Source organism: Rana temporaria, chromosome 12 (genome assembly GCF_905171775.1).
Source record: "Rana temporaria chromosome 12, aRanTem1.1, whole genome shotgun sequence".
In the NCBI taxonomy this organism is placed as follows: domain Eukaryota; kingdom Metazoa; phylum Chordata; class Amphibia; order Anura; family Ranidae; genus Rana; species Rana temporaria.
Genome location: NC_053500.1, coordinates 26,106,402 through 26,119,802, shown reverse-complemented (window position 1 = coordinate 26,119,802; position 13,401 = coordinate 26,106,402). Strand labels below are relative to the sequence as shown.

The window sequence follows — 13,401 nt, the reverse complement described above, 5'->3', positions numbered from 1 at the left end:
TTCTCTAGGGTGTTGGGATAAAAAATATATATAATGTTTGGGGGTTCTAATTAGAGGGAAGAAGATGGCAGTGAAAATAGTGAAAAATTACATTAGAATTGCTGTTTAACTTGTAATACTTAACTTGTAATACCAACGGCCACCACCAGATGGCGCCAGCTTACGCATCTGGTGGTAATTTGTAATACCAACGGCTCACCACCAGATGGTGCCAGCTCACAAAAAATATATTTTTTTTTTGCCCCCCTTCCAAGCCAAGTCACCAGGACCCTATTTCTAGTCGCCATGGCGACCTGGCGCCCGGGATTTGTCGACCCCTGGGGTAAGCCACTACTATATAAAAACATCCCATCCCCTCTGTAACATTAGATTATGTGCCCCTGTGTCTGTTATATAATAAAGCTGCACCTTATATCTGTACCTTTTTATATCGGAGTCTCCTGGCACTCACGTGACTCCTCAGCTCTCTCCTCTCCCTGGCTGACTGCTCCAGCGGGAGGGGCTGAGAACTCCAGCTGAGGTCAGCCGGGGAGGAGAGAGCGCGCAGAGGAGTCGCGTGAGCGCCGGGAGATGCTCTAAGAAACGGATCGGCAGCTTTTTTATATAACAGACACGGGGCACATAACGTTATATGTTACAGAGGGGATGGGATGTTTTTATTGTAGTTTTTATTGTAGCTATGATGGCAGCAGGAGGGGGTGGGGGGGGGGGGGCACTTTTGTGTGACCACAGAGACTTGGCGAGGCAGCGATTGGATGCTCCGTGACCCCATACAAGAAGTTTTGTCCCTTCGGCTAATAAGGACAAGCTAGATGAATGAATACATGGACACTACATGCGAGTCCGTGATTACAAGGGAAATTATTGATCCCCCTCCCTTGGTTAGAGGCTTGCACTTGATTTAGGCTCCTCTTTGCAGATTTTGCGATTAATAATAAAGCATAATACATATAACCCTGTTCTATGATTTTCCCGAGTCTCTTCGTCTTGCTGTCATTTAATGTGTTTTCAGGGAGTTTTGATTTTCTTAGGTGATTTCATATTTCTTCCGCCAGGGATGACTCATCTTCAGGTTGTGGATGACGCGGCAGAATATTTTTGGCTGTGACAGGAAAACCTAGCCGTCTGGGTGTTTAATGGGCCCGTGTTCCTGCATGCAAGCTCTCATTTCAGACCGTTGCTCATAGTTGTAATCTCCAGAATTGTGACGTTTGTTGATTGGACCTGACCATAAATACAGTCAGCCAATAGCTGTGGGGTACTGATGTCTGCAAAACAAAAGCAGCCCTTCTGAGCATCACAGATTAGAGGCGTGCGAGCGATCGACCACATGAGATGTATGGCGTTGGGTGGTGAAAATTGTATAGAGGGTTTTTTTTATTTGCTGATCTTGGGTTTTAAAATGAAATTGGTGCGTTATGGTTGGCTGGTTACTGAGAAGTGTGCATTGGCATGTGCTGTCATCCTCTACCAGACCGCAGACTCTGACCACATCTGTGCCTACAGGGGAATACAAAGCCCAGGCCATAGGACTGGGGCTCCTGTAGGCATCTTAACCACTTCCAGACCGCTGTACGACTATATACGGCCACACTTAAAAGATGGATATCTCGGTAACGGCAGCAGCTGCTGCCACAACCGAGGTATCCATCTTTAGTGTGAGCGGTCCTGTTAACGATAACGGCGGATTCGGAGCCGTCGGTAGCGGCGGAGGCGATCGGGTCCGCTCGGCTGCTGTGTGGGAATGCGAGTGAGGGAAAAATCGCCCCCAGCCGTCCCCATAGCTCTGCTGGGCGGAAGTGACGTCAAAACGTCAGTCCCGCCCAGCGTCTTAAACATTTTTTTTTTTTTTTGTCATTTGAAAAAATGACAGTTTACATTTTCTTTTTATTTTTATTTTTTTTTGCATTTTAGTCTAAATATGAGATCTGAGGACTTTTTGACCCCAGATCTCATATTTAAGAGGACCTGTAAGAATTCTATTACAAGGGATGTTAACATTCCTTGTAATAGGAATAAAAGTGATCATTTTTTTTTTTTTTTTCCAGTGTAAAAAATAATAAAATAAAAATAAATAAGAAAAAAAAAATGTTTTTTAAAGCGCCCCGTCCCGACGTGCTCGCGCGCAGAAAACGCATACGTGAGTAGCGCCTGCATATAAAAAACGGTGTTCGAACCACACAAGTGAGGTATCACCGCGATCGTTAGAGCGAGAGCAATAATTCTAGCCCTCTGTAACTCAAAAAATGCAACCTATAGAAATTTTTAAACGTCGCCTATCGAGATTTTTAAGGGTAAAAGTTTGACACCATGCCACGAGCGGGCGCAATTTGTAAGCGTGACATGTTGGGTATCATTTTACTTGGCGTAACATTATCTTTCACAATATATAAAAAAAATTGGGCCAAATTTATTGCCGTCTTATTTTTTAATTCTAAAAGTGATTTTTTTTCAAAAAAAGTGCGCTTGTAGGACCGCTGCGCAAATATGGTGTGACAAAAAGTATTGCAATGATCGCCATTTTATTCTCTAGGGTATTAGAAAAAAATAAATATATAATGTTTGTGGGTTTTAAGTAATTTTCTTGCAAAAAAAAATATTTTAGTCTTGTAAACACCAAATCTGAAAAACACCCACGGTACTGAAGTGGTTAAACTTTAAAGCTGAACTTCATGCGGATATAAAGGTGCAAATGATTGCAGCCCTGTATTCATTGTTAGACCTCGTACACACGACCGGGTTTCTCGGCAAAAACAAGCAAGAAACTGATTCTTGCCGAGATTCCCGTTTGTGTGTACGAGGCATTCAGGTTTTTCGCCAGAATCTCGACGAGAAAAAGAGAACCTGCTCTTTTTTTTCTCGTCAAGATTCTTGTCGGCCTGTTTCCCGACGAGAATCCCGAGAGTGTGTATACTTACCCGTCGCCGTGGAAACCCGGGTATGCTCAAAATGACTTTGACGCATGCGCGGAAGCTTCCACGGCATCGGTAGGGTGAAGCAAGATGGCAGCCTTGTGAGCTTGACATTCCTGCCAGACTGCACAGCCAGATCCTTGACTTCAGTACAGCTTGGACAAGGACACACCCCCAGTCTACTGATTGGACCAGAAAGCTGCAGACATCCCTTTGCTCACTCTGCCTGTCAGCATTTTACCTGTCAGCCTCCGTACCTTGTAGCAAAGCCTGATTGGCTTGTATTGGTGGTCTTCCCTATCCCACTGTGCTATGCTGCTTCACACGTTCAGCTGCTTGTATTGCATTCACAAATACATTTATAATTGTTTTAATGGACAGCTGAAGGATTTCTTGACACTTTATATATGTTGGAACTAGGGTTGCCAACTCATCCCTTTAAAACAGAACACATATTAATTACACAGGTTCTGTGGCTGATTAAGGAGGTAATTAAACTCACTTGGTGCCTTATTTGCATTAAAGCGGATGTGCCACTAAAAAAAAATATTAAAAGCCAGCAGCTACAAATACTGCAGCTGCTGACTTTTAATATAAGGACACTTACCTGTCCTGGAGTCCAGCGCCGTCCGCAGCAGATGAAGAGCGATCGCTCGTCACCCTGCTGCTCCCCCCTCCATCCACGGTGAGGGAACCAGGAAGTGAAGCGCTCCGGCTTCACTGCCCGGTTCCCTACGGCGCATGCGCGAGTCGCGCTGCGCCCGCCGATTGGCTCCCGCTGTGTGCTGGGAGCCGAGTGTTCCCAGCATACAACGGGGGACGGACGGGAAGCAGAGAAAAAACCTGTCTTTTGCCCGTATCGTAGGGCCGGAAGTGGGTGCAGATACCTGTCTGTAGACAGGTATCTGCACCCCCCTCCCCCCTGAAAGGTGTCAAATGTGACACCGGAGGGGGGAGGGTGCCGATCAGCGGGACTCCACTTTAGAGTGGAGATCCGCTTTAAATTAGCCTCAGAACCTGTGTAATTAATATGTGTTCTGTTTTAAAGGGATGAGTTGGCAACCCTAGTTGGAACAGTGGTCATCAACCCTGTCCTCAGGGCCCACTAACTGGCCAGGTTTTATGTATTACCTTGAGGAGATGCAGACTAGAATACGGCAATCACTGAGCAGCAAATGATATCACCTGCCATGTATTTCAGTTATCTTGCAAACCTGGCCTGTTAGTGGGCCCTGAGGACAGGGTTGATGACCACTGTGGTTGAATGTCTGGTTTTCTCTTCCGTTCATGGACGGACACAGCAGCCTTTGACCTTAGGGTTATATCCGCTTCCTTTAGGAGAGCCTAAACTCTCCTAAAGGAAGCGGATATAACTCTTAAGGTCAAAGGCTGCTGTGTCCGTCCATGAACTCGGAGAAATGGATTTTACGGTGAGTACAAAAATCCTATTTCCCTTTTGCTTACGTTTTCTTTCCAGGCATGAGCGCTTTGTTTGATCAGGTAATGAAAGCTTCCCTATCTTTGTTGTTGCAGGAAAAGGCGCTGTGAGTGGACCTGGGCTCGGGAGCGGGCAGATGTTGTGAGTCGGTGGAACTGGTTACAGGCTCACGTCTCCGACTTGGAATACCGTATCCGGCAACACACGGACTTCTACAGACAGCTGCGAGCCGGGAAGGTGAGCGTGGAATTGACCTGGGAGCGCTTCTCCATTCTGGCTGGTGACAGTCGGCTCTGCGGGGAATACTCGCAGGGTCTCACTTTCCTTCTGTTCTCATGGAATGAGCCTTTTATATATCGGGGTTTTCCCTGCGAGGTTTGTTCACTTATCGGCATGGATTTTGTCTGTTCACAGGGCCAGGTTCTCCTTGGTGATGCCAGTCCTTCAGAAAGCTGTTTGGGAGACTCATCGCATATTTCACCAGACAGCAGAACCGCAATCTCTACACCCCCATCAGCAGACCCTGAACGAAAGGTGAGGAATGGGTTAAAGATGGAAGCTATGGTGCGTTTTCAGTGAATGCACACTGGGTTCTATTAATGTGACTTTTGCCATCACATGTTGGCAATGTCCTGTAGGTCTGTATAGGTGTATCCATCCAAGTAGTCACCATTCTTGGTAAAGTGGTAGTTATCTCCCCGCCCCCCCCCCTTTTTTTTTTAAACCTTGCAAACCAATTGAACAATGTGCTAGTAGACATCATCTACTAGCACATTATAAAATGCTTACCTTAGAACAAAGCCCTCCAGTGGAACGTTGTAGCCACTGATAGAGCTACCTTCTTCACCCAGTCTTCCTTCCGGGTTTGCATCCTCGGCCATCTGACTGCGCCACGATGACATAACGGACCGTGGCATGTTCCTCTGAAGGGATGGCACGGGTTATACCGGCTGCATGCAGTGTGAATATCTCCTAAACGGTGCAGGTTTAGAAGACGGTCACTGTACCTACAGGTAAGCATTAAGTAAAAATCAAAAATGGGTTTATTTCCTTTTTAAAGAGCACACCGGCCAGAGATAAACACCACTTACAGGCGTGTTGGTGTCTATATTTTCAGCCTCTAAATGGACCTGTATGTTGGTCTATGAGCTCTTGCACACATAGGTGTTTTAGAAGATGAGTGTTACAGGCTGAAAAAAAAATCACTATCGCGATTAGGAGAGGAGCGTGTGGGCAGAAAAATGCTTACAACCTCACATTTTACTCTAAAGACGTTTAGGCACGTCTGTGGGTTTAAAAGAGAAGTATGATTTTTGTTTTTTGTTTTTAATAGAATTCTTCTTACCTGGATGCAGCATCTGCCTGATGCTTCACCTGTCCCCGTCAACTCTAACACTGGGAACCGAGCGATCAAACACCGCCGATCGCTCAGAGCTTGCTGCAGTCTGCTCTGCTCCCTCACGCTCACTTGAGCGCCAGGCTGTGGAGAGAGCGGCCAGCTCGGGCTCTCGGCGGCTCGCTGAAAAGGCGGAGCCTGGTGCAGGTCCAGGCATGTGGCGAACTGGAAATTAAGAATTCTGGATAGCCGCACTGCAAACAATCGTTGCCTTTATTGGTAAAATCAGGAAAAGCACTACAAGCCACAGCACAAGCCAGGCATGTGGCGGATCCTTGTTGCGATCTTGCCCCAGCCTCTGGACTGGCTCTGTGACAACAGCGGACTTTAGCCTGCTGTCTGCTGAAAATTGGTCACAGGAATGCAGAACTGCACTCCTGTGATCCACGAGCTTTGGCTGTTCTTCCCCTTTTTAAAGTGGTTCTGAAACCAAAATGTTTTTTACCTTTTTAATGTATTGAAGTAAAAAGAAAAAAGTTTTACAGCTTGCTGCCCCCCCCCCCCCCCCCCACTTCCCTAAATACGTAATCAATTTAGCACGGTGCACTCCTCTTTCTCTTCACACAGGCACTCGGACAGCAGCAGGAGCCATTGGCTTCTGCTGCTGTCAATCAAATGCTGTGAGAAGGCCACGCTGTTTGTGTCTTTGGATCGTGGCTCCATAGACCAGGCTCAGGAGTGAGCATGCTCATGTCTCCCCCCCCCCCCCCCCAATATCAAGTGGCCTGCTTTAAGGGCACATGGAAAAGCAGAGGGGCCAGTATCGCAGATAGGGGACCCCAGAAGGGGAGGATCGGGGCTTCTCTGTGGGATACCCTTACACAGAGCAGATACGTATGCCATGGTAGCATTTTACCTTTTTTTTAAAAAAAAAAATGCCTGTAGTCACACTTAAATGCATTCTAAGGGCCAAAATAAGTAATGTTTAGGCTAATAAAATACATTAATGCCAAAAGTGTTCAAAATGTGGCTTTTGCTGTGCTTTTCTCCTGCCAGGATAAAAGGCACGTATAGAGGTGCTGAGCAAAGACTCTGCACATGAGGCCTAAAAAAAAGAAACCAGAACCGACCCTTCCCATGAATGAGGTGTGTGTTCTGTGCTGGTGGTTGCTGTGTTCAAAACCTAAAGTCCTCTGCCCCCAAATACCCCTACAACGGTGATCTTCAGTGCTGCAAGGGGTTATGAAGAGGCTTCACCAGTGACAGGCACTCAAGTGCTGATTATGCCCACCCTTTCTAACCCTGTCTCCATTCATTGAACCTGCACTGTTGGTTGCCACAATGAAAAGCCTTCTGTGATTGGAAGAGATGGACCTTTCCTTCCTCCATTCATAGTGTTTTTCATTGTGGAAACCAATATCCAGGGGCAGAAGACATACCCAGCAGCCACCAACACACAGGACACTCTTCATTCATAAGTCCTGTCCCTGATGCTGATTTTGCATCATTTGTGGGATTTTGTATCCTCTGCATTCTCTGTGTCTTTGGAGAAGGTCCAGTCACATCGCTCTCACATACATAAAGCGTATTGTAACGCACATTCCCACTATTGTGTTCCAATAACGCTCAGACAAAAGTGTATGTAGCATTTCTATTGGTGCACCACAAGTTATGTTCTGGTGCCAAAATAAATTGCACCACATCAGTGGCGTCAATAGGGTTGGTGTCACCCGGTGCTGAAAAAATTGGTGTCACCCCCCCCCCCCCCCCCCTCCACCAACTATAGTCCCCCCTCAGTACAGACCCCCTCCACCAACTACAGACCCTCCTCCATCAATATAGACCTCCCCCCTCAGTACAGGCCACCTTCCGTCAGTATAGAACCCCCACTAAGTACTGACCTCCACCCTCAGTGTAGACTCTCTCCTTTAGTGCAGACTCCCCCATCAGTATAGACGCGCCTCCTTAGTGCAGACCCCCATAAGTATAGAATCCTCCCCTTTAGTGCAGACCCCAATCAGTATAGAATCCCCCTTAGTGCAGACCCCCCCATCAGTATAGGCACCCATCTCCCCTCCCATAGCGCCCCCCGCACATGTCCATCTAAAAATCTACTTAGAGAGTGTACAGACCTCAGAACAGACACATACACACAGAGGTGTGTGTCACTCGGACTCCTCCTCATTGGATGTAAACAGAGAGGAGGGGGTGGCTCCAGTCCGCTCCACTGGGGACACAGAGCGAGAGGCACAGAGATCATCAGGGCAGCGGGCAGTGTCAGCGGTGCTGCTATCCACGAGTGACACTCCTCTGTCACCCAGGTGCGGCCCGCAACGCCACAGCATCACATCGCTCCAGTGAGTGCAAATGGGTGCTAAATGTGTTTGCTTCCTCCCTTCTGCTCAGCATGTTTTTGGCCCACAAAAAAAAAAAAAGCCAACTTTAAGGGTCATGTGGCATCTTGTGGGCTGGTGCCGCCTCATGGTTCCTATTACTTTTAAAAGGCCAGGCAGTGGGTGTTGTTTTTTTTTGCCTTGCTTGAAGGTTTAGGTGCCCAATTTTTTCCATTTCCAACTACATTATATAAAATAAGTACATCTGAGAGAATGGTGACCCCTTCAAATAACCAGGACAGTTACAAGGGGTCTCTTCTTCCCTGACTGTATTAGGGAGAGTCAGCTTGCGCCCCCATTCACACCAAATGCGGCTTTAAAATCGTGCTACTTCAGCCCGATTTTCAAGCCGCTGGTCCGTGAGATTTTACGTGTGGCTGGCCAATATCTGTCTGTCTTCACGCACAGTTGCCAATGCAAGTCACACATGAAATCGCCCAAAATAGTGCAGGAACCTTTTTTCACATTGGAGTTGCACCCATTTGAACAGTTCCATAAGGTGTGACTTGTCATGCAATTTTGAACTGTGAAATCGCATGACGAGTCGCTCCAGTGTGAACGAGAACTTAAATGCAGAAAAGGCAGACATTTGGATGGAAATAACATTGAACCATGTTTTATTCATGGTCTGTTTACATTTGCAATGAATTTGTTTTCAACTGCTGCAGAAGTTTCTCAGCCTTATAAGTGCGCCACCCTGTGGCCAAATTTGATTTAATAATCACCGTAGTAAACGCAAGAAAAGACAGAGTAGATCAAAGCTTAAAAGTAACAAATTGAAGTAACCACAATTTAGACAGGACTTGCTATTCTTTTGATCTGTTCAGTAAGGGCAACGTTGTTTTTATTTTTTAGCTTTTTTGTTTTTTTCTTCTATTTTATTTGGGACACTTTCTATGGAACCATTCACAATACTTCCTGCCCACATAGGGACTGGCTGGTTTGCAGCGGATTTAATTATTTTTTCTTTATAGCAGAACATCATGGTCTTCTGTTCAGGGCATTTGTAATGAGCTGCCTTCACTTACACCAGGTCCACATTGGAATAACATCATGCTGACTGACAGCAGAGTTTACACATCAAAGCTTTGAATGTTTCCATTGCCTGATGGGAGCCGGTCATTTTTTCCTGAATCAGACCTTCCCAGCAAACATACCGATGTGGTTATATATTGCAGTCATTCTAGCTGATGCTGCTCGGTGTAGTTTTCCTTTTAAACACTGGAAAATGTTGGCTTATTCCTCCCCATATATTACAGGAAGGGTTTATTTTCGTTATTACACTGCATCCCATAATCTGGCATTTTCACACCCCTCCCATCTGGTGTCATTACTGCAGCATATTTGTAGAGAACAACTGGCAGAAGAGCGACTCGAGACAGCACTACCCCCCTCTGGTGGCGACTACTTGTAACTGCACCTTCGTGCAATCTATATGATTCAATCCGGTGTAATAATGCCGTTGTGTTTGATCACTGATCTTTTCTGTTTCTGCGCTCTGTAGGCCGACACTGGAACTACAGAACCGAAAATCCTGCAGAAGCCCATTAATGGAGTTGTTATGTGAGTATGATTTGTGAACGACAGAACTTCTTTTCAAATTTTTTTTATACCCCCTATCCGTGGATAGTTCAAGATCTAGTATTAAAGGAGTAGAATGATCTCCTGCTTTTTTTTTTTTTAACATGGTGAGGCTGGTTTTTATTTCTCTGACAGAACAGTGATCGGTCTGTTTCTCTGAGGAGCGATCGCGGCCATGTGCTCCTGCATCGCGCCACAGGAGTGCTCCCCCTATAGCACTTAAATCAGCCACTGTACAGCTACGGCAATTCGCACAGGGGAGCCAACCTGCCGCTGTATAACGAAGTCTTCGGGTCTACATTGGGAATATTAAGCACAAGTCTTAATAGGAGTGCTGACTGTCATTTTAAAGTAGCTGCTAGTAGTCATCGATGAGCTTGAAGACTGCAAGCAGCTTGTTTAACCACTTAAGCCCCGGACCATATTGCTGCCTAAAGACCCAAGGGGTTTTTACAGTTCGGGACTGCGTCGCTTTAACAGACAATTGCGCAGTCGTGCGACGTGGCTCCCAAACAAAACTGGCGTCCTTTTTTCCCCACAAATAGAGCTTTCTTTTGGTGGTATTTGATCACCTCTGCGGTTTTTATTTTTTGCGCTATAAACAAAAATAGAGCGACAATTTTGAAAAAAATGCAATATTTTTTACTTTTTGCTGTAATAAATATCCCCCAAAAACATATATAAAAACATTTTTTTTCCTCAGTTTAGGCCGATACGTATTCTTCTACCTATTTTTAGTAAAAAAAAATCGCAATAAGCGTTTATCGATTGGTTTGCGCAAAATTTATAGTGTTTACAAAATAGGGGATAGTTTTATTGCATTTTTATAAAAAAATTTTTTTTTACTACTAATGGCGGCGATCAGCAATTTTTTTCGTGACTGCGACACTTTGGCGGACACTTCGGACAATTTTGACACATTTTTGGGACCATTGTCATTTTCACAGCAAAAAATGCATTTAAATTGCATTCTTTATTGTGAAAATGACAGTTGCAGTTTGGGAGTTAACCACAGGTGGCGCTGTAGGAGTTAGGGTGCACCTAGTATGTGTTTACAACTGTTTGGGGGTGTGGCTGTAGGAATGACGTCATCGATCGTGTCTTCCCTATAAAGGGAATGACGCGATCAATGCGCCGCCATAGTGAAGGACGCGACGGAGCGGCTATAAACAAATAGCCGCGCCGTGGTCCCGGATCGCTCCCCGAGCGGACCCGACCTCCGCATGTAGCGGGGGGGGGTCCCGATCGGACCCCCCACCCGCTAATAGGCGAGGACGTACGTGTACGCCCATGTGCCTGTACGTGCCATATTGTGGACGTATATGTACATGCGGGGGTCGGGAACTGGTTAAAGTGACAGTCAGCACTTCCATTGAGATCTGTTTCACATTCCTTACTGGAGCTGTATTGCACTTGAAAGGCAAGCTGAAGTTCATGTAAACAAAGGCCTAACTGTAGTTGTGCCAGGGTTTTTTTTTTTCTTGATGTAATTGTTTAATGAATACCTGTTGATCTGCCAGTTTCTGCTGTCTCAGCACAAAATTGATAGCTTGGTCAAGAAGCATTGTGTTGAATCACGTTTGGGTTCTTACATCTGTGGTACACCAGTGATGACGTTTTTCCCACTGTTCTTGTGTGCGCTCGTTCCTACAAGGCCTAGCAATGGTCAACATCTTTCCTTGTCCCCAGTAATTTGTTTTAACTTTAACCACTTCAATACCGGGCTTTTATACACACCTCAAAACCGGGCTTATTCTGTCACTTCTCTCCTACATGTACAAATCATCATTCTTTTGCTAGAAAATTATGCAGAACCCCCAAACATTATATATGTTTTTTTAGCAGACACCCTAGGGCATGGGTGCTCAACCTGTGGCTCTCCAGCTGTTGCGGAACTACAAGTCCCATCATGCCTCTGCCTTCGAGAGTCATGCTTGTAACTGTCAGCGGCTTCCAATGCCTCATGGGAATTGTAGTTCTGCAACAGCTGGAGAGCCACAGGTTGAGCACCCATGCCCTAGGGCAGGGATATGCAATTAGCGGATCTCCAGATGTTGCAAAACTACAAGTCCCATCATGCCTCTGCCTCTGGGTGTCATTCTTGTGGCTGTCTGAGTCTTGCTATGCCTCATGGGACTTGTAGTTCTGCAACAGCTGGAGGTCCGCTAATTGCCTATCCCTGCCCTAGGGAATAAAACGACGGTCATTGCAACGTTTTTTCTTGCACGGTATTTGCGCAATCATTTTTCAAACGCCTTTTTAAAAAAAAAAAAAATATTTCATGAATTAAAAAATAACAAAACCGTAAAGCTAGCCCAATTTTTTGGTAAAATATGAAAGATTACGTTACACCGAGTAAATAGATACCTAACATGTCACGCTTTAAAATTGCGCACACTCATGGAATGGCGCCGGTACTTAAAAATCTCCATAGGCAACGCTTTGAAATTTTTTACAGGTTACCCATTTCGATTTACAGAGGAGATCTAGTGCTAGAATTGTTGCTGGCACTCTAACGCACGCGGCGATACCTCACATATGTGGTTTAAACGGCGTTTACATATATCGGCGGGACTTGTGTGTGCGCGTTCGCTTCTGCGCGCGAGCTACTGGGGACGGGCATTTTAATTTATTTTTTATTTTTTATCACTTTTATTTCTATTACAAGGAATGTAAACATCCCTTGTAATAGGAAATGTGTGTGACAGGTCCTCTTTATGGAGAGATGCGGGGTCAATAAGACCCCGCATCTCTCCACCAGGCTGGAAAGAATGAGATTTCACCGATCTCATGATTACTGTTGCTTAGTAGCCGCAATCGCGGCTTTGTTTACATACGGGGACCCGGGCGTGACGTCATCACATGGCGCTCGGGTCCTCCGACGGTCATAGAGATGACTGGTGACCATCTGGTCACCAATCATCTCTATGCTTCCTGCTAGCGCCGGACGATTCTTTCTCCGGGCCCCCGATGACACGGGAGAGCCCGGAGAAGCATCGGGGGGGGGGGGGGGGGGAGAATGTCCCCTCCAGCCGCCTATAAAAACAATCAAGCGGCGAAACCGCCGCTATGATCGTTCTTTTGTTGCACAGAATCGCCGGCAGAAGAGAAGGATATCTGAATGATGCCTCTAGCTGCAGGCATCATTCAGATATCCCCCCACAAAGCCCAGGACGTCATATGACGTCCACCCAGGATGGGAGATCCCCTCTGTGGACGTCATATTACAATGGGCCAGTATTGAAGTGGTTAAAAGATTCAAAGAGGATGGTGTCACGCCATGAGCTGACCTTGACTTTAGATAATAGGGGGCCTGAATGAGCTTCAACTTGTCACTAATCATGCCAATCTGAAATGGCAATTGTGACTGCATCTGGCCTTCCTGTAAACAAGATTTCTATTGATCATCTTTTTCCTCCCTACTACACATCTCAAATGGCTCCAGTGACTGTCAGAAAGTGAGTCCTTGTTTCAGGACTTTCTACCTTATGTCATAGTCTGTGTATTTCACATTGAAACTTCATATCTGGTCTCCTTCAACAGGCTGCCCCAGCGTTCATGCTCGGAGATTGAAGAGCAGACCTCCACCAAGTCCACCGCTACCATATCGGACAGCAGCTGTGTGTGTGCAAGAACAAGGCCTGTCCTCCACTGCAAGAGGAGGAGGGTGGTGAGGCCTGACCGGATCCTTCCTCTTCATCGGAAGGTAAGAAAACCTGTACTGTCAGGGCTAATCGGTTC

At 46.0% G+C, this 13,401-nt stretch overlaps 1 protein-coding gene across 6 annotated transcripts in view; it reads left to right on the top strand.

The window, feature by feature from the left end:
* LOC120918567 (KAT8 regulatory NSL complex subunit 1-like) overlaps nt 1-13,401 on the top strand; it is a 156,239-nt gene that overhangs the window by 117,858 nt on the left and 24,980 nt on the right. For all 6 annotated transcript variants that reach the window (XM_040330220.1, XM_040330214.1, XM_040330216.1 and 3 more), the window contains 4 exons: nt 4,446-4,587; nt 4,765-4,884; nt 9,584-9,642; nt 13,204-13,366. In XM_040330220.1, the coding sequence (XP_040186154.1) occupies nt 4,446-4,587; nt 4,765-4,884; nt 9,584-9,642; nt 13,204-13,366 (484 nt within the window). The remainder of the gene's footprint in view (nt 1-4,445; nt 4,588-4,764; nt 4,885-9,583; nt 9,643-13,203; nt 13,367-13,401) is intronic.